General features: G+C 38.2%; 1 protein-coding gene across 2 annotated transcripts in view; it reads left to right on the top strand.

The window, feature by feature from the left end:
- The window catches only part of ptgis (prostaglandin I2 (prostacyclin) synthase), a 60,216-nt gene extending 53,917 nt beyond the window's left edge, over positions 1-6,299 (top strand). For both annotated transcript variants that reach the window (XM_059980596.1, XM_059980598.1), the window contains exon 10: positions 4,516-6,299. In XM_059980596.1, coding sequence (XP_059836579.1) covers positions 4,516-4,663 — 148 coding nt within the window. In that variant the 3' untranslated portion in view covers positions 4,664-6,299. The remainder of the gene's footprint in view (positions 1-4,515) is intronic.
- The last annotated feature ends 14,471 nt before the right edge of the window (positions 6,300-20,770 follow it).

The raw sequence follows: 20,770 nt of genomic DNA, 5'->3' as shown, positions 1-20,770 counted from the left end.
CTGCAGTTTCCTCCACTGCCCGATGGAATCTAGAAGAGCAACATCCTATATTCTGTCTAGGTGCTTTGCAAACTTCCAGAATGATCATTGAGTTTTCTAAGGCAACATGAGTGAATCTGGAGATGCTGGAAATAAATAAAAAACACAAAATGCTGGCAGAGCTCAGCAGGCCAGACAGCATCTATGGGAGGAGGTAGTGACGACGTTTCGGGCCAAAACCCTTCATCAGGAGTGAAGTAACACGGGATGGTCGAGAGGGGATAAGAAGTGGGTGGGGGGATGAAGTAGAGAGCTGGGAAGTGATAGGCTGGAGGGAAATGGGCTGGGGAAAGGTGGAGAATTATGGGAAATAAAAGAGAAAGAAAGGTAGGGCTGGGGGGCGATTATAGTGAGGGGGGAAAAGAGAGAGAAAGAGAACCAGACTAAAATTATAGATAGGGATGGGGTAAGAGGGGGGCAGGAGTATCAACGGAGGTCGGTGAGTTCCTCTGTCTGGTTCATTTTTGTCTGGTTCTCTTTCTCTCTCTTTTCCCCCTTCACTATAATCGCCCCCCAGCCCTACCTTTCTTTCTCTTTTATTTCCCATAATTCACCACCTTCCCCCAGCCCATTTCCCTCCAGCCTATCACTTCCCAGCTCTCTACTTCATCCCTCCCCCCTCTTCTTATCCCCCCTCGACTATCCCATGTTACTTCACTCCTGATGAAGGGTTTCGGCCTGAAACGTCGTCAATACCTCCTCCCATCGATGTTGTCTGGCTTGCTGAATTCTGCCGGCAATTTGTGTTTTTTATTGAGTTTTCTAACTCTCTTCCATAGTTTGAAATTATCCTGCGATATTCCTTTCCCACCCTATTTTTAATGCCCTTTTTACGTCAGTTTTCAGGCTTCTTCTCATCTAATTTGTTCTAACTGATCTCCATATCATCTTTTGTTTTACTTCTTATTCATCCTCCTCCCAGCTCTGCTTTAACGTCTCCACTCTTCCCTCCACATGTAATTTTGAGGGTCACTGATCAAAAGCATTGACTGATCTCTGTTACAGATACTGCTTTATGACTTGTAAAATTTCTACTGTTGCTATTATAGAGTGACTTTAGCGACTCAGCATCATAAACATTATTGTCCATAGCCTTCAAAAGCACAGTCAGGTGACTAATAACAGAGGCAAGTTAGAATTGCTTTGTTGTTTATCGTACTGAGGGGATCATTACCTATTTTAGATAAGAATGCCTTATGTTCCTGATAAATGCTGGAACTTCCTCAAGACATTTAATTATAGATAGGGATGGGGATTGGGAAAATCAGATTGTGTCAGATTGTAAGAGAGGGAATTCACTGAATGCCTGCAAGATAGCTTTTTAGAGCTGCTTGTGCTAGAGGCTATCTTAGTCGCCTCTGGCTCGCTCAGCTTGTTCTCATCCAGGGGGAGCAGCCTTCGGCCCCGCCAAACTGGGTAATCAGCTGGTGTGGATGCTGTGTGATGTCCCCGCCTCGCCCAAAAACAGACAGTACACCATATGCGATTAAATGAGTACAATTTATATAGGTTACTATAACTAAGTGATTAATAACGATACAGTATATATGAAGGAAAAAAAATAAAGAAAAGGCGCCAAACTTATCAAAGTCCAAACCTCTTCGTGCACAACCGTTGGAGCTCAATTACTGAAGTCTTCTGGCCACCATTCGATCCCCTCCGAACTCCTCGACTCACAGCTTAGGACCATCCGAAGTGGTCAACCAAGCACATCTATCATCGTCTCCTCTCCTCGGAGTACCTCCTGGCCTTGGACCCCTGCTTGGCGTCCGTTCCTCGCCCAGTTTACAGCATCGCGTCTTCTCTCTCTCAACCCCTCACGCTGATCTCCCCAAAAGCCCGCCAACAATAGCTTACAGACTCAGAAGAAAGAATAACATTAATCCCAATTGGTTTACAAAGGAATACAATTCTCGTTGTCAGTAAATTTTAACCCAAACAAGCTTCTAGTACTCTCTCGCAACAAAAAAGCATTCCTACTTTTAACAAAACAAAGAAGCCATTTTGATTACATACACAGTAACAAAGGAAAAGAAGAAACCCCCTCTACATTAGATTGCAAGTTGTGTAATAACCCAGGTCTTATGAGGGAGCTTAACATAAAGGAGCCCTTAGGAGGCAGTGATCGTAATATGATTGAACTCATACTGCAGTTTGAGGGGGTGAAGTATAAGCAACATGCATCAGTATCACAATGAAAAAAAGAATTGCAGAGGCAAGAGAGAGGAGCTTGCCCAGGTAACTTGGAGGAGGATACTGTCAAGGATGACAACAGAGCAGAGATGGCTGAAGTTTCTGATAATAGTTCACAAGGCAAAGGATAGATATGTACCACAGAGGATGAGGTTCTCAAATGGCAGGGGCAGGCAACTGTGGCTGACAAAGGAAGTTAAGGACTGCAAAAAAGCTAAGGGAAGGGGGCATATATGGTAGCAAAAGTGAGTGGGAAGTTGGATGATTGGGAAGCTTTTAAAATCCAACAAGGGGCAACTAAAAAAGCTTTAAGAAAGGAAAAGATGAAATATGAGGGCAAATTAACCAATAATATAAAGCAGGATACTAAAAGTTTTTTCAGTTATATGAAGAGTAAAACAGAGGTGAGAGTTGATGTTCGACCACTGGAAAATTATGCTGGTGAGGTAGTAATGAGGGGCAAAGAAATAGCAGGTGAACTTACTGAGTACTTTGCATCTGCCTTCACTGTGAAAGACACCAGCAGTGTGCTAGAGGTCCAAGAGTGCCAGCCATCCATGAGTGTGAGTGACATTGTTATTAGAAAGGAAAAAGTGCTAGACAAACTCAAAGGTCTGAAGGTGGTAAGTCACCTGGACCAGAGGTACTACATCCCAGAGTCTTGAAGGAGGTTGCTGAAGAGATAACAGATGAATTGGTTATTATCTTTCAAGAATCACTTGATTCTGGCATGGTCCCGGAGGACTGGAAGATTACAAATGCTACACCAATCATTAAGAAGGGAGGAAACCAAGAGAAAGGGAATTATGGCCAGCTAGCCTAACCTCAGTGGTTGGGAACGTGTTGGAGTCTATTGTTAAGGATGAAGTTTGGGGTACTTGGAGACTAATGATAAAATAAGTCAGTCAGCACGGTTTCTGTAAAGGCAAATCTTGCCTGACTAATCTGTTACAGTTCTTTAAGGATGTAACAAGTAGTCTGGACAAAGGTGCGGCAGTGGATGTCATTTACATAGATTTTCAGAAGGCACTTGATAAGGTGCCACACATGAGGCTGCTTAACATGATAAAATCCAATGGTGATACAGGAAAGATATTGGCGTAGGTAGAAGAATGGCTGACAGGCAGGAAGTTGTGAGTGGAATAAAGGGGCCTTTTCTGGTTGGCTGCCAGTGACTAGTGGTGTTCCTCAAGGATCAATATTGGGATACTACTTTTCACAGTGTTTGTCAACAATGTAGATAATGGAATTAATGGCTTTGTGGCAACATTTGCAGATGACACAGAGATAGGTGAAGGGGTAGGTAGTGCTGAGGAAGCAATGCAATTGCAGCAGGACTTGGACAAATTGGAAGAAAGGACAAAAAAGCGGCAGTGGAATACAGCGTTGGGAAATGCATTTTGGTAAAAGGAACAATATTGTGGACTATTGTCAAAGTGAGAAGAAGTTTCAAACAACAAAGCTGTAGAGGGACTTCAGAGTCCTTGTGCAAGACTTCCAGAAGGTTAAGCTACAGGCTGAGTCTGTGGCAAAGAAAGAAAATGCAATTTTGGCATTTATTTCAAAGGGATAACACTGAGACTTTATAAGACACTATTCAGGCTGCACTTGAAGTATTGTCAACAATTTTGGGTCCCATATCTCAGAAAAGATGTGTTGTCATTGGAGAGAGTCCAGAGGAGGTTCACAAAGATGATTCTCGGAATGAAGGGGTTAATATATGAGGAGTGTTTTGCAGCTTTGAGTCTGTACTCACTGGAATATGGAAGAATGTAGGGAGAGCTCATTGAAATCTACTGATGGGCAATCTTTTAGAACAGAGGTAAGGAGGAATTTTTTTTGCCAGAGAAGAGTGAATTTGTAGAATGGTCTGCAGCAGACTGCAGTGGATTCAAGTCAGTGGGTATTTTTAAATGGAAGTTGATAGTATACTGATCAGTCAGGGCATCAAAGGATGAGGCGAGAAAGTAGGTGTATGGGGTTGATTGGGATCCAGGATCAGCCTTGATGGAATGGTGGATCAGACTCGATGGGTTGAATGGCCTAATTCTGTTCCTTTATCTTATGTTCTTCTGGTCTACGGACATCTTGGTAGGAGACTGGGTGAACATCAGAAAGTACAATGTATGTTGGTAATATTAATTGTTCACTCTGGTTTTTTTTCCAGTGACAAAGTTGCATGGGAAATTATATCAAAATAGTCAATGTGTTCTTAGTAGCTGCATTGTTAATTGGATAACTTATTGAACGTAACTGAAATCAGTTTTTCTTTTCATTTTGCAGGTTTGTTTTCCTAATGCTAAGCTGCTTTGATTTTGAACTTTCTGATCCAAAAACAAAAATTCCAGCCTTTGACACTTCCAGATATGGATTTGGAATGCTGCAGCCTGAAAAAGATGTTATGTTTCGTTATAAATTTAAGGCTGAATAGCCCAAGCCAACACATACCGGAATTCAAAAGCATGCCATGGAACTTTAGCATGCTGCATTTGGCACAAGAACAGTCTAAATTTATGAATGCCACATTTTGAACCTTTTTCTCATAAGAACTGATTGGCCTTGGCTCACTGTATAGTCAACAAAATTCAACATTTTCCTTCCAAGTCATCCATGCACTTAACAAATGATTTGTTAAATGTAAAAGTATTTGACTGAAGCAGTCATATCCAATTGGATGCATTGCATGGCTAGATGCCAATTTCATGAACTGCGTTGGTATACATGTGCCCCATAAAAAGCACACAGAATAATGCACGCCAAGTGCTGGAGGAACACAGCAGTTCAGGCAGCATCTATGGAGGGGAATAAGCAGTTGATGTTCGGGACCGAGACCCTTCAAAGTAGGCTTCCACAACCTACAGTATATAAAATATATGATTTGTCATGTTAAAGAATACCTATCTGAATGGGTCCCAGATCAGAAGACCTAGATCTGGGAATCAGTTGTGAGTTGTTCAATTTAGCATAAAAACTTACTCCAAGTGGTAACTGTCTTTCTAATGCATCCTAGCACAATCCTTAATACTCTTCCTTTCAGTCATAATCCCCAATACCTTGACATAATCTTCCTACCAACTGATTCCTTATCACTTGCCTGTTTTTTTCCCCTACTCCCCTTGTGACCCATGACCAATACACCTGAATTGGATGGCAGACTGTGCAGAGCAAACACTCAAGTATGTCGACCAGCTGCTCTATGATGCATGATGCGTTGCCCTCAGTTGCAATAATATGTGCAGGGGCTAAAATGTATATAATTTTATTCCTAAAGGTTTTTTAAGCTATACCGTTTCTGTGGGTACATTATGTATGGAAAGGAAATTAATCAAAGATGCTTCCAAATGCTTTTGACTTCTTTAATATTTAAAATAGGGAAGTTACAAAGGTCTTCAGACAATTACAGTCACTGCAAAGTGAACTTCAAAGAGCATGTTTAACACAACTCCTAACTATTGCTGTGCACCAATGACATATGTTGGTGAAAAAACTATTTCAAAAGAGCTCTTCATTAACATAAAGATCAAATACAGCACAAAATAACAGTAAATAATTCATATTTTACTGTGCTAAATGAATAACTATCACTCAGAACTCCTTGCAATGTCAGTTCTCTAGCATGTGTCATTTAATTTTACATTACAAATAATCTGTGTGATTTACAAAATGCTGCATTTAATTGGAACACCTGACAAGTTCAAATGCCACTCACCGAGGCAGCCCCCTGCAGTGCATCTGCCTGCTGACGTTGATGTTCCTAGATCAGCAGTGTGCTGCTTTCTCTTTATTGTCCAGCCATATTTTTACTGCTTTTGTCAAGTAATTCTCAAGGAAAAGGGAAAAGAATTAAGCATGGTTTGTCAACAGTCTGAATAAGTACAACACTGAAAAGTATACATTTTTAACATCTAGGGAATGGATTTACTCTTTTTTGTTCACACTGCCATTTTAAAGAGAATGTTTAAATCCATATTTGAATCTACCTCCTTGTTTTCTCTCAAAAAATCCTCCATTTGATTGCATTTTTAAGTAAATTGACACAAAGTATTAATAAAATTGAGGTATCTAAAGACATATTTATGGGTTACAATTGTATCAAAAAGAGAATGTATTTGGAATACCAGTTCAGAAGATATGTGTCACACTATTGAACTGAATGGAAAATATGGTCACTGCATATTATTTTAATTATTTCTTTAATTATTCCTTGCTTTTGGCAAATTGTACATTTTCCTATATCACATCACGGAATATAGTTCTTAACAACTTAATTGGTTGTAAAAAAATTTGGGCTGTCCTGAGGTCTTGGAAAAAGCTTTATAAACTGAAGTCATTCATTGACCAGTTATTATCATTTTTTACAATTGGTAATACAATGAAAGCAGTATGAGAGAAGATGTATATTTATCAGTAAAATATTCAATTATGATTTTATTCAAGCTATTTAAATATTGATTTTTATATGCTATTTTATTTATGGATTTTAACGAACATATAGGAATAAGAGTGGGAAGGAAAGAAGTTTAATGTAAGTAGCACACAGGGTTCAGGTGACAAAGAATTTTAAATTAGGCAAGTTAAAGTTGAAGCTTAGCTGAGCAGATTTCAGTACGTGTAGAGAATCTCTTCCAAATATGCAGGTAGCTGCTTATAATATTTAAATAGGATTATCTGATTAAGGTTTTCACTGGGACTTTAAGTTTAACAAGGTATGTTTGATTTCCATGGGCTTCTTGAAATTCACCATTGAAACAAAGCATGAAATAATTGAAATAATTCATAGAACTCATTATAATCAAGCAAATGAACATAAATGCCTTGTGTACATGGCTGTTTACTTACTCCCTTTTGGGAAAAGATTTGCCAAGATTACTTGAATAGAGATACTAATTTATGCTTTGGAGATATTGAGGTACAAGTGTGGGATGAGTAAGAACTCACTACATTGTAAATATCCGTTCACCCAGCAGGCAGGATAATTACCATTTAGTCTGGTGTCAGATTTGCCAGCTGACAATGTATTGGCTGAAAAGTTCTACCAAAACTAAATTGCCATAAGTATTTGATTTTTTTTAACTTCCCAACAACATAGCCAAACATTAAATAAGATTTTGTACTGTACATTTTTTTCTTTTTAGAACAAGTCGTACTTTTTATTTTTATTTACTGTGATGAGGAAAAATGTGCTGTTCAGTTAGTGGTTGAGGACTCAATACGTACAGTCAACATCACTATGTCAGCAAAAGCCTGTTGAGAACACCATTTACACAAAAAAGCAGATTTTGACAATGCTGTTAATGAATAATATATGCTTTGAAGTGATATTAGCATTTACAGTGCTATATAAAATTGTAATGTAGTGAAAGATGGTGAACTGTGTAAGAATTCTCTAAAATATCTAAATGTGAAAACAAAATATATTAAAGGATTATGGAAATGTATTTTGAGTATTGAAAACCTGTACATTGGATGAAGAAACTTCAAGCTTTCAAGTGAAATCTTTTTTTCATTAGCTCCATTATTTTTTCTGTTCATTATTTAAATTGTTTTATATAATAATAATAATAATAATGCTAAATAACATAGAATATCAAATCATGTGTGCAAGCAATATATTAGAATATAGAAATAGTTTGATATATCTATATCTATAGTAAATAATTTATGTTTTGGATTAACAAAAATAAATACCTTTTGGGCATCAATATGATAGTCTGACCCTAATATATTACCCATTTATGTGTATGTTGATATAATACTCTAAATGATTTTATAACTTTGTATAAACATTTGTCTAAGACAGGGGTCAGCAACCTTTACCACTGAAAGAGCCACTTGGACCCGTTTCCCACAGAAAAGAAAACACTGGGAGCCGCAAAACCCGTTTGACATTTAAAATGAAATAACACTGCATACAACGTTTTGTTTTGCCTTTATGCTATGTATAAACAAACTATAATGTGTTGCATTTATGAAATTGATGAACTCCTGCAGAGAAAACGAAATTACATTTCTGCATGCAACAAAAACATTTTGAACTCCGAAAAATAGACGTTGGGTTGAAGGTTACTTTTAGGTAAAATACTCAACGTCTATTTGAGTCCTTCTTGTATTTATGAAAAACGCCAAACTTAAATTTGCCGCCAGCAGCAAACCAAAAATAACGTCAGCCAGCTGTCAACCTGAAAAATAAAAGGACTATTTCACTGAACAATGAAAACATATGAATATACGTAAAATAATAGGCAATTAAAATATTTATCATACTTGGTCAGGTTGACTCACACCTGACAATGCAGTCGTATTCAGTAGGGATGGATCGATGCTTAGGGGAGTGACCGGGAAGGATAATGTGTTTTTTTCCTCTCTGAACTCACAGAAGCGTTTCCCAAATGATGTTTGCATTGCGATGATTGCAGAATGTAAATACTCCGAATTCATCATGTCATGACCTTGTTTGAACTCTCTCAAATTGGGGAAGTGAATCAATGTGCCTTTCTGTAAATCTCTGGCAAGCAACGTCAACTTGCGCTCGAATGCCAAAACATCCTCCAACATGTGCAGGGCTGTACGTCCTTACCCCTGAAGAGCTGTGTTCAGCGTGTTCAGGTGCGCTGTCATGTCTACCATGAAGTGTAGCTTTTCCAGCCACTCTGGCTGTTCCAGCTCAGGAAAGGTGGGCCCTTTGCTGCCCAGGAAAGTTTTCACTTCTTCCAGACACGCGACACAGCGTTTCAGCACCTCCACTCTGGACAGCCAGCGATAAAAACACGTTGTAGCGGTGTGCTACACGCAGTCAGTAAACTGCAGTCAAAGATAGCTTTATTCGAACTAAACAGCCTTGCTTTTAAGCCTCCCTCAACCCGCCCCCCATGGGCGCGGATGCTGCAAAAGACACGTACTCACAAACCCCCGTAGGCTATCTCCCTTAGCCTGAACGCAGGCTAATTGTGAGCCGGTTCGGATGTGTCAGGAAATGGGTCGCCACAACGTCTTATTTAGATTGTACAAGATCACCATAATCTTCAAATTTAGAATTACATTTCAAAAACTAACAAACTAACATAAAATACATTTTAATTAAATACTGACCAATTATTTCCCAAAGTAACAGGGAGCCACAGCACAGACGTAAAAGAGCCACATGTGGCTCCGGAGCCGCGGGTTGCCGACCCCCGGTCTAAGATATATTGAAAGGTAAAATTCCCAAGATTCACAACCCTCTGAAAAAGAGAAATCATTTTCATCTCTCTTGAATCAACAGCCCTTTCTTCTGAAACATTATCCTCTCATAAGTGGAAACAATCTCTGTGTAGTAATATTTAGTTTGCTTTCTCCAGTTAGATAAATTTTGGGGTTTTTTTTTCTCTCTGTACTTCCTACCTAAGAGGAAAAATTCTTTCTAATTTTAAACTTTACTCATCAATTCCACGCACCTATTTCCATGTATCTCTGAGCCAGCATACTTTTTGTTTTCTCTTCACAACTTTCTTTCCCTCCTGTCTTTGTGTTATGAACAAATCTGGCTGCAAGTACAATCAGACCCCTCATCTGTTACATTCAGAAAATGAAGGCCTAGTTTAAATAAATCTCTAAAAATATGCAGGCTACTATCCCAGGAACCTCTCTGGTGAACTTTTGCTACAATCCTTCTTTAGCAAGTTTATCCTCATTTGTTAAAGAACATCAAAATTTATACATGTGATTATCATATGATGCTCCTACTCCTGTACCCATGTATTGTTAGGGATCATTCTGGGGTTATGAAATTATGGATCGCATGATTATGGATTAAAAATGTAAACCTCTCTTCAGGAAATAAAACCTCTGCACAATTTGTCTTTCGACTGTGGCTAGTGAAACCAATCGCTGGCTGTGGGAATTTGATTGTGTCCCATTGAAACTACCTAGGGAAAGAGTAAAAGAATGTCCCTGCTACTAGCACATTGGTAAAGGTATACCTCTGCCTCTTAAGGCAGAGTTCAGGACAGAGCTGTTTGTCACTTAGCCTTCTACTTAGTTGTATTACACTAACAAAAGGGGCATAATTGGGTGTCTGGGTTTTGGAACAGACATCATGCAAAATTTGTATGCGGTATGTGACCCTGAGATTCGATTTCCCCACAGACAGCCATGAAACAAAGACAATCATGGAACCCATTCAAGGAATAAATATCAAGCTCATCCTCCCCAAGTGCAAGAAAAAACAAACCATGCAAACGGTTACAAAAGAAATGAGCAATAAACACAGAACATAAAACACTAATTTGAAATAGTCTAGTTACATTCAGTTCTGCTTGGTGCTGATTACATGCAGGCCACCCCAATTCTACTAGTTAGAATGTACTACCATTGTAAATATGTAATTCTGTAAATCCTCATGACTATATTCAAAAAACTAATTTTGAGGAAACAGGGAGGCTACGGAGGACTTGGTTAGATTAGGTGAATGGGCAAAGAAATGTTAGATGCAATACAGTGTCAGGAATTGTATGGTCATGCACTTTGGTAGAAGAAATGAAAGGGTTAACTATTTCCTAAATGGGAGAGAAAATACGAAAATCTGAGGCACAAAGGGATTTGAGAGCACTTAAGCACGGTTCCCTAAAGGCTAATTTGCAGGCTGACTCTGTGATGAGGAAGGCAAATGTGATGTTAGCATTCATTTCAAAACTACTAGAATATAAGAGCAAGGATGTAATATTAAAACTTCATAAAGCACTGGTGAGGCCTCACTTGGAGTATTATGAGTAGTTTTGGGTCCCTTATCTTAGAAAAGATGTGCTGAAACTGGAGAGGGTTCAAAGGAGGTTCACAAAAATGATTCCATGATTAAATGTATTTTCACATAAAGAGTGTTTGATGGCTCTGGGCCTGTATTCACTGGATTTTGGAGAATGAGCGGTAACCTCATTGAAACCTGTTGAATGGTGACAGGCCTCAATAGAGCAGCTGTGGAAAGGTTCCTATGGTGTGAATATCTAAGACCAGAGGACATAGCTTCAAAATAGATCAGTGACATTTAAAAGAGAGATGAGGAAGAATTTCTTTAGCCGGAGAATGGTAAATCTATGGAATTAATTGCCACAGGCAGCAGTGAAGGCCAAGCCTTTATGTATACTTAAGGCAGAGATTCATAGATTCTTGGCTGGTTAGGGCATGAAAGGATAGGGGGAGAAGGCAGGAGATTAGAGTTGAGAGGGAAAATGGATCAGACATGAGGAAATGGTGCAGCAGACTCGATGGGCCAAATGGCCTAATTCTGCTCCGATGTCTTATGGTCGTATGGTTAAAGTTAAAAGTAGGTGATTAGAGTATTTGAAACTGTAGTTAATTGTTTATTTTTATTGTTGTGTTGCAGAAGTATACAACACTGTGTCAAGAAAGTTGGATTATCATGGATTTTTCTGGACACTCTCTCTCTCTCTCTCGCTCGGAAGTTTGCTTTGTGAATCAAGACTTTTATATTTCCCAGTTACAGCTTCCATGTGGCTCTGTTTTAGTCAGTCGTAACAATTCTCTTGAAATGTTTTGTTCTTCGCCTTTTAATCATGCTTCCAACGTGGCTGTTAAATCATGCCTGCCATATCTGTTCATCTTTATTGCTATGAATTTGGTACCAAGTCATACAATGAGCCTTTAATTTAGTCTTTTTCTATTTTCTGTGCTCTAGCATTCTGTTCAGGGAGGCTCTTATATTTGTACACTGACCCCTCCTGTCACATTCATTACCAATTTCATTAGCCCATCTTTTCTCTTTAACTTTCTAAATTAGCACTTAGTTGAACCCTCGGCCCACTATTCCTTACCCTAAAGCATCATCAACAGCTGTTGTTCAATCTGCCAGGACACTGATCCCAGCCCATTTCAAGTGAAGTTGAACTGAACTTAGCCTCTTCATTTTTCGTCAGTACATGCCACCAATACTCCCCTCCCCCATGAGTAGAAACCTACTTCTCCCACGCCAGTCTTTACCAACTGAACATATCGAGGCTGTGGTAGGACAAAAGGCCCTCTGGAAAAGCTCGCCAATTCTGGACAATGTTTCTCACCCTCTGCACACCACCTTGAGTGAACAGAGGAACACTTTCAGTAATAGACTAAGACAACTGCGCTACTCCAAAGAGCACTAAATGAGATCATTCTTGCCCTCGACCATAGGCTCTATAATGAGTTAACCTATATGGGGAAGTGATAACCTCCTCCTGTTAGACTGTTGTTAACCTCTGTTTAAGGTTTGTTTAGCTCTGTTTATCACATCCTGCATTCATGAGCACCCTGTACAATACTGTTCAATAAAATTATCACTTTTTATCTGGATGGTGTGAATGTGCACCCATTACTGTATAGTAGTGGGGTAATTCTTGCACTACCATCTTATCAGTGTGAACTTGTAAATCTTGTCATTTTTGACTTTTAGATCTTATGCATCTTATTTTTAAGGTAACTTTTTTTATTCTTTCTTACTTCTCTATAAATATTTGTATAGCTGTGCACTCTTAATGCTGTGATTTCCTTTGGGATCAATATAAATATCTATCTATCTTTGAAGTGTTCATTCAACTTTCTATCATGTGCAAATAGCTAGAGAGAGATTATTACCTGTGTAGTACTGATTGTTGTGACTGAGACCGAGCCACTCAGAAGCTGTAACTGAGAAATGTAAGGATCTTTAGTTGCTCTGTAAACCTCCATGAGAGTCCAAGAGAATCTCACTCTTCTGACAGAATGCTTTATACCTTTTCAACAGAAAGATACCAATAAATGGTTAGCTATAGTTTCAATGGCTATAATCACATACTTTAATATTTTGAATGGAGTCAGGTAACTTTGCAGAATTACATATTTACAATGATGGTGCATCACAACCAGCAGAACCCCATTGAATATTAAGTACTGATATCTGTTTGGAAAGTTTCTGAGCACAAATTCTAGACAGTCAAGTATTTCCCTTTTGTCACAGTGCTGAAGGGTGGATCCATGAATAAACAACGAGCAAGAATATTAACAAAACAGATCTGTGCAGTAAATGACAGGGATATATATCTTTAACAATGTTTTAATATAGGAGATGGCTGGAATTAGAATGTCCTACATTGGCCTTATGCTATCATTTGAACTTAAATTATTAATAGGTTTTATCTCCTTATCATAAACATGAGAAATTCTGGCAGATGCTGGAAATCCACAGCAACACACACAAAATGCTGGAGGAACTCAGTAGGTCAGGCAGCATCTATGGAAATGAATAAACAGTTGATGTTTTGGGCCAAGGCCCTTCTTCAGGACCGGAAAGGAAGGGCATCTCCTTATAAGTGGATCTATTTTAATTAATCAATTATTATGTTATCGATAACATCATAACTCTAGAATAATCCTTAGCTGGCCTTATTCATAAAAACCTATTTCTTTGTTACAACAGTGCGGTTCACTCCTACAATGACCATGCCAATTGGATCATTGTCCATCAAATCCAAGCTCCTTTCCATCATGGAGGATATATCTTTACTCCTTGCACAGGGCAGGCAGCACAGCATTTGGGACACACACTTGTGTTAGTGTCATTAACCATACCATCCCTTATCACTATAGCATTCTTTTTATTCCATCAACATGATTGATCCCGAATACCATTGCACAGTGGTCAATCTTGTAACCTTCCTAACTTTCATTCACTCCAGCTTCAAGAACCGTGTACTTAATAAAAAAGAAAAAAAAGAACCGTGTACTTGCTGGACAAGTGCAAGGGCTGAAGTTCCCCCAACAGTACCTTCTGCATCCTTGTTGCTATCTTACTCAAAGTCCTGGAGATACAAGAGATTGCTGGAATCTGGAGGAACAAACAATGTTCTGAAGAATTCAGATGGAATAGTATCTCTAGGAGGAAACAAATTGTGATGTTCCAACCCAAAATATTGACTATCCCTTTCCTCACTCAGACACTTTTTGTTCCATTGTGTTTCTCCAACAGGTTGTTTGTCATCCATCATCCCACTTTCCTAACCCTATCCATTGGATCTACAGTACTTAATCAAATGTAAAAGTTTATTGAGATTAGAAAACCTGCTATAAATATGGCTGTTGAGCATTACAGTGGACTCCACCGACCTCTACGTACTATAGTTAAAATACTTCAGTTACCATGCCATGTCAGTCATTAAGTGTGGTGAATTAGTAATAATGGTCTCTGAATGGCTATTTATAATTTAGTCCAGTTACAAATCTTATTCTAACATACTGAGTATTATATTGCTTTGAATTACACTTTAGAGAGAGCCCTTTTTATCAGTCTTAAAGCGGAAAAAACGCTGCAGTATTCACCACTCAATTTGCAGTGAGATTATACTTTTATTACTTCCTCACAGCTTTTCAAATTCTCAATTTGGATTTTCACCACTGGTGCTTCTTAATAATTCAACATTAATTTTTCTTTAAAGTACAAACACAGCACCATGTTCACCCACTCGTCAAGTTCCCTATTTAGTGTTCTTTACAGATGAGATTCTATGAAATTGGACACTGTGTAAATTACTCTGCATGCTGACAAAAGTCTCCCATTTCTGTACTAGTTCCAAAGACCTAAGTCAGCCCTGCTGACAGTAATTACCAAGTAGGAAGGTTTAGTCCCACTCGATTTCAAAGGGGTTCACTCTAAATTACAACCAATGTAAAAAATGTAATTAAAATTAGTACCTTAATTAGTATCTGTGCAGTTGCTACTAGCTTGCTTGTCACTGATAAATCTACTGATTCCTATTTTATGGAAAAATTTGCTGAAGAAACTTATTTTAATACAGCTGTCTGTGGAAAAAAATGACAATTTAAATATTTGTTAATCTTTTGGCAGAGGATTGCAGAAGCAAGTGTAAACATTTCAAGTTTTTTATCTTTCCAATGAAAGTAGATTCCAACCTTCTGGAATTTTCTGTGATAATGACAAATTCAGCTCCTTTTTAGAGTGTGATCCCAAATATAGAACAAAAGCTAACTCTTTGCAACCAGAAAAAGCTGCAACTTTAGAGGTGATGGTATTCAATTAAGAGTGCAACTGTGCTGCCTTACACCAGATGGATACAATTTTTTTTGCCAGTTTAGATGTTGATGAACTGGAAACCAAAGTTCAAAGGTCAACTTGAAAGTTGAAAGTAAATTTATTATCAAAGTACATATATGTCACCATACACCCTGAGATTTATTTTCTTGCAGGCATACACAGCATATACAAAGAAAACAATAGAATCAATGAAAAACTACTCACAAAGATGGGCAAACAACCAATAAGGAAAAAGAAGGTAAACTGCAAATACAAAATAAAAACAAATAGTAATAATAAATGCCCTTGAGAACAAGAGTTCTATAGTCTCTAACAATGAGTCCATTGCTTGTGCAATCAGTATTGAGGTGAGTAAAGTTATTCATGTTGGTTTCAGAACATGTATGTTGAAAGATAATAACTGTTCCTAAACATGGTGGTGGGTGATCTAAGGCTCCTGTATGTTCTTCTTGGTGGCAGCAGCAAGAAGAAAGGTCTTTGATGGGTCTTTGATGATGAATATTGCATTTTTGTGACAGAAATCCTTGCAGATGTGCTCAGTGTCTTTCCTGTGATGGATTGGGTTGACATCCACTACTAATTGTAGGTATCTGTAGACCATTACGTTTTGTAGACATTGGAAGCTGTGCATGTTTATCACAATCTTTATTGGCAGCAATGTTATTGCATCAGAACATTTCATTGTTACCAGTCTACCTTTCAACATTAATCCAAGTATAGAATGTCATTAAGTATAAATAGCCACAGTTTTGTTAAAAATCTTGCTGGGAATAATGCGTACTCGAATCATTTTTACTTTAGCAAAGTGGGCACTTATGTGTAGTGGCATGATGACATATGCCATTCATGTACTTTTAAGAATAATCTGCAATGAATTATGTAAACAACAAATAATTTTTAATCAAATAATCTATTTACAATATACATAATGCCTTTTTTCTTTCTCTTATTATGATGATTCATAACAGGACTTTCATAACGTGACTCATCAAACTAATTGTGTGATGTAACTTACACAATTAATTGATCTAGGTTTTTTTTGGTAATGCAATAAATACTGACTTGCTCATTTCCTCAGGTATTTCCCCCGCACAATTATGCAAGTTACACCATATAATTAGTTTGATGATTCATGTTGTGAAAGTCCTGCTATGATTCATGATGATGAGAGCAAGAAAAGCATGAAGCTGGAGATCACACAAGAGCAGTGCAAATTCACTGAAGATAGTGGAACATGAAATCATCCTTAGAATGATTTATAAGCTCACCACAGAGGTCCAAAAAGACCTATACCTTAGTTTCATGTACTATACCAAAGCTTTTGATAAGGTTAGAACACTTTATCACCTTGTGAAGAGCTTACACAGATGGACATTGATGGGAAAGATATCAGGATCATCAGAAATTTGTATTGGGAACAATGAGCTGGAATGAAAGTTGAAAATGAAACAAGTGATTTTGTCCAGGTGAAGAGGGGAGTAAGACAGAGTTGATTTCTTTCACCCAGCCTGTTCAACCTTTATAGTGAGAAGGTTCTAAAAGAAATCAGCAGTATTCCAGGCATGATAATTAGTGGATACAATCTGAACAACCTATAATACACAGATGACACAGTGCTGATAGCTACTTCTAAAGAGAAGCTTCAGGAAATACTAGATAAAGTCATTGAAGTAAGTGCAAAGAGAGGATTGACAATCAACTACAAGAAGGTCAGATGTATGGTTGTCACAAAGAAGAAAGAAATACAGAAATGCAAACTAAAAGCAGGCAATGAAAAATTAGACAAACGTGGAAGTTCAATTATTTAAGGAGCATGATAACATTTGATGACAGAGCTGATGTTGAAATTAGGGGAAGGATTGGGATTGCTAAATGCATGTTTGAGCGTTTGAACAAGATACTAAAGAATAACATAATTTCTATTGGCAAGAAACTCAGTGTTGCAGTCCTACATTCATTCCACACTAACATATGGAGTGAATGTTGAACAATATCAAAGCAAAATAAGGGAAGACTTAAAGCTGTAGAAATGTGTCTTTTGAGAAGAATAATGAAAATATAGTGGAAGGACAGAGAACAAATGAGGAAGTGTTGCAAAAAGCTGAAATAAGAAGAGAGCTGATATCATCAATCAGGGAATGGCAGCCGTAATTTCTGGGACATGCACTGAGGAAAGGGAAGCTTGAACATCTAGCATTGATGGATAGAACTGGTGAAAGAGGTTTTCCAGTGACGTCATTGTCGAGAATGGCAGCTTAAGTCACTAGCTCCTCCGGAAAAACGCGTATTAAGCCCCGTTAACCCTTCAAATATAATATTTTTTGAAAAATATTTGAACTGAAAAGAGGGGCAAAAATGGGGAAAAAGATTGGAAATAAAAAAGTGACACTGCGGAGCCTGCGTCCGAGAGGAGTGCAGCGAGCGGCTCTCCTACCCGACCATGTGCTAGCGAGGTGGACACTGGGCCTCGTTCAGGCGAAGTGGTGAATATCTTTGAAATCCTGAAAGAAATAATGGAGGTCCAGAAAGATATAAAGCAGCAGCTCCATGATATTAAGTCAGAGCTCACCAGCGTCAATCAAAAAATAGCGCTGGCAGAGACTCGAATTGAGAAGGTGGAAGATCGCGTTCAAAAAGGGGAACGGATACTGAGTAAGACAGTAAAAATATTAAATCACCAAGAAGGTAAACTGCTTGACCTGGAGGGAAGATCATGGCGGAAAAATATCAGAATCTATAACTTACCCGAAGGAGCGGAGGGCTTGTCTATGACGGAGTTTGTCGGAAAGTTACTGCGGGACGCACTGGATCTTCCCCCAGCTATGGAGCTGGAAGTCGAAAGAGGGCACTGCACGTTCGTTCTGAAACCTACCCAGGATAGAAAGCCCGGTCAATAATAATTAAATTCCTTCGGTACAGCACCAAGGCGGAGATTCTACGAAGGGCCTGGGGTAAGAAGACAGTGTTTTTAGAGGATAAATTAATATATTTCGACCAAGATTAACCCCCCTGCGGTCCTCCAGAAATGCAAAGAATACTCCGAAGTAAAGTGAGTACTAAAGCAAAATAAGATTAGATTTCAAACTCCGTACCCTGCTAAACTTCGAGTGTTTTATGACAATGGGACGCAGTTGTACCAGCTAGTGGAAGAGGCGACTACCGACATGAAGGCCAGAGGGTTGCCCGTCAGCTTGACCAAAACGAGGGAAAGCCTGACTGAGGAATTATCCCACTCCGCTTGGGAAATAGTGCAAGAATCGAGAAGGCAGGAGATGGGAGGAGGCCAAGAGAAATATATCAGGAAGAGACCAGGAATTTCCCAAAGACAGTCCTCACCCACTTCAGAATAGCCATAAGGTTTGGCTAACTTTAAAAATATTGAGAAGCTAAATGGAAGCAAAAGTACACGTTGATATGCCTATCTCGAGAAATACTTATTATAATGTGGATTTTATATTACTTAGTTGTTATTCTTTATTCGCTCACTTATTCCTTTTTCCCCACCAAAATGAGAGTATATATATGTGTATGTATGTAATGTGTGTGTGGGTGTATGTATGTATATATATGTGTGTGAGCGCATGCGTATGTGTATGTGTGTGTGTATGTATATATATATATAGATATATGTTTGTGTGCGTATATATATGTATATATAGGAGGAGTACACAGGGAAATCTTTTCAGTATAATGGATTTGTTCACTGACTTTTATGAATACTGCAATAGGGGCCCTCAACTCACAAGTAGGAGGGGTTATCCCCCACAGCTAGACATTTCCTCCAGCTCAACACAGGGTCATTTACTAGAGACTTCAGCCTTGAAGTCACACGTTCATTGCCATTTTTGTTATTATTTGTGTTTCTTGGTTCTTATTTGTTCAGGTAGTAGATCGATTAAGTTTTATTCTAATTTCAGTGATACATTGACAGATAATTACAGATGGCTAAGGACAAGGTAAAATTCATTTCTTTTAATGTAAATGGGCTATTAAATCCAAAAAAATGTAAGAGAATTTTATCCAAAATGAAAAAAAGAACATGTCCATGGAGTATATTTACAGGAAACTCATTTAAGTGATAATGAGCATAAAAAACTAAAGAGAATGGGCTTCACTAATCTGTTTTTCTCCTCATATAAATCAGGACATAGGAGAGGAGTTGCTATTCTTATCTCAAGCAAGCTAAATTTTGAAAAAGTATTCAAAATGGGAGATAAAGAGGGCAGATATATTCTGGTAAGGGGGAATATAGACAGCAATTCAGTTACTCTATTGAATATATATGCACCCCCAGGAAGTGATATTGGTTTCTTTCAGAAAATTACTAATATGGTAACAGAAACAGAAGGTCTCCTGATTTGTGGGGGAGACTTAAATTTACAAATACAACCAAACTTAGACTCTTCCAATAGAAAAACCTATGAAACAAAATCTTTACATAAGAAAGTTAATACACTTTTTGAGGATGTTGGTTAGAGGAATTAGAGGAATTACAAAATAGGCTGAAGGAACTAGAGAAAAAACACAAGTTGAATTAGGCACAGGATACATAAGGGGAAATTAAAAGAATTAGGAATGAACTAAATAATTTGGCTACACAAGAAATCAGGAAAAACTTAATATTTCTGAAACAGAGACATTATGAAAGTGGATCGAAATCTATGAAAATACTGGCATGGAAACTGAAAAAAAAGACAGCAGAAAATACAGTTCATAAAATTAGGGACCCAAGAACGAAAATGATAAAAAATAAGCTAAGTGAAATTCAAGAAGCTTTTGAAGTGTTTTACAAAACGCTATATTCCAAAGTTCCGGGGGAAGCATAACCCAAATTGACACCTTCTTGAAATCTCTAGAGTTACCCACTTTAAGCGAAGAACAAAATAGAACGATGCCTGCTGACATAACTGAAGTTGAATTAAAAGCTGCAATTAGTAGGATTAAATTAAGCAAGTCACCAGGATCAAATGGGTATATGGGTACAAAGAATTTTAAAATGAGTTAATTCCTGCTTTACTCCCCACACTGGACTGGGCTCTAAAAAAGGCACAAAGGCCACCCAGTTGGAAGGAAGCGATAATCTCAGCTATACCGAAAGAAGGCAAGGATAAAATGGAATGCGGGTTATTTAGACCAATATCTGTTCTTAATGTAGATTATAGGTCATTTACCTCCATCATGGCCAAATGATTAGAGGAGTTTCTACCCAACTGATATATAATGATCAGACAGGTTTTATACGAGCTTTTCCATGAATTTTCCTTTATTTAACACCAGAGATCTGCATTTCTCTGTCATGGTCTGGTCCGTGAAATCTGCATTCCGGTTCACGGTCCGGTCCAAGTTCCTTATTCCAGATTTTCTGGGTTTCCCCTGTTTCTGTTGAGGCAACTAATTTTCATTTGGGCTGGCTTCATAAATAGCTTCAGGATTCAGCCTCTGGCTGCTGGATTGTTCCTGTCCAAACCCCCTGTCTGTATCCCTTCC

Source organism: Hypanus sabinus, chromosome 9 (assembly GCF_030144855.1).
Source record: "Hypanus sabinus isolate sHypSab1 chromosome 9, sHypSab1.hap1, whole genome shotgun sequence".
NCBI classification, from domain to species: domain Eukaryota; kingdom Metazoa; phylum Chordata; class Chondrichthyes; order Myliobatiformes; family Dasyatidae; genus Hypanus; species Hypanus sabinus.
This window is presented reverse-complemented; position numbering and strand designations above follow the sequence as displayed.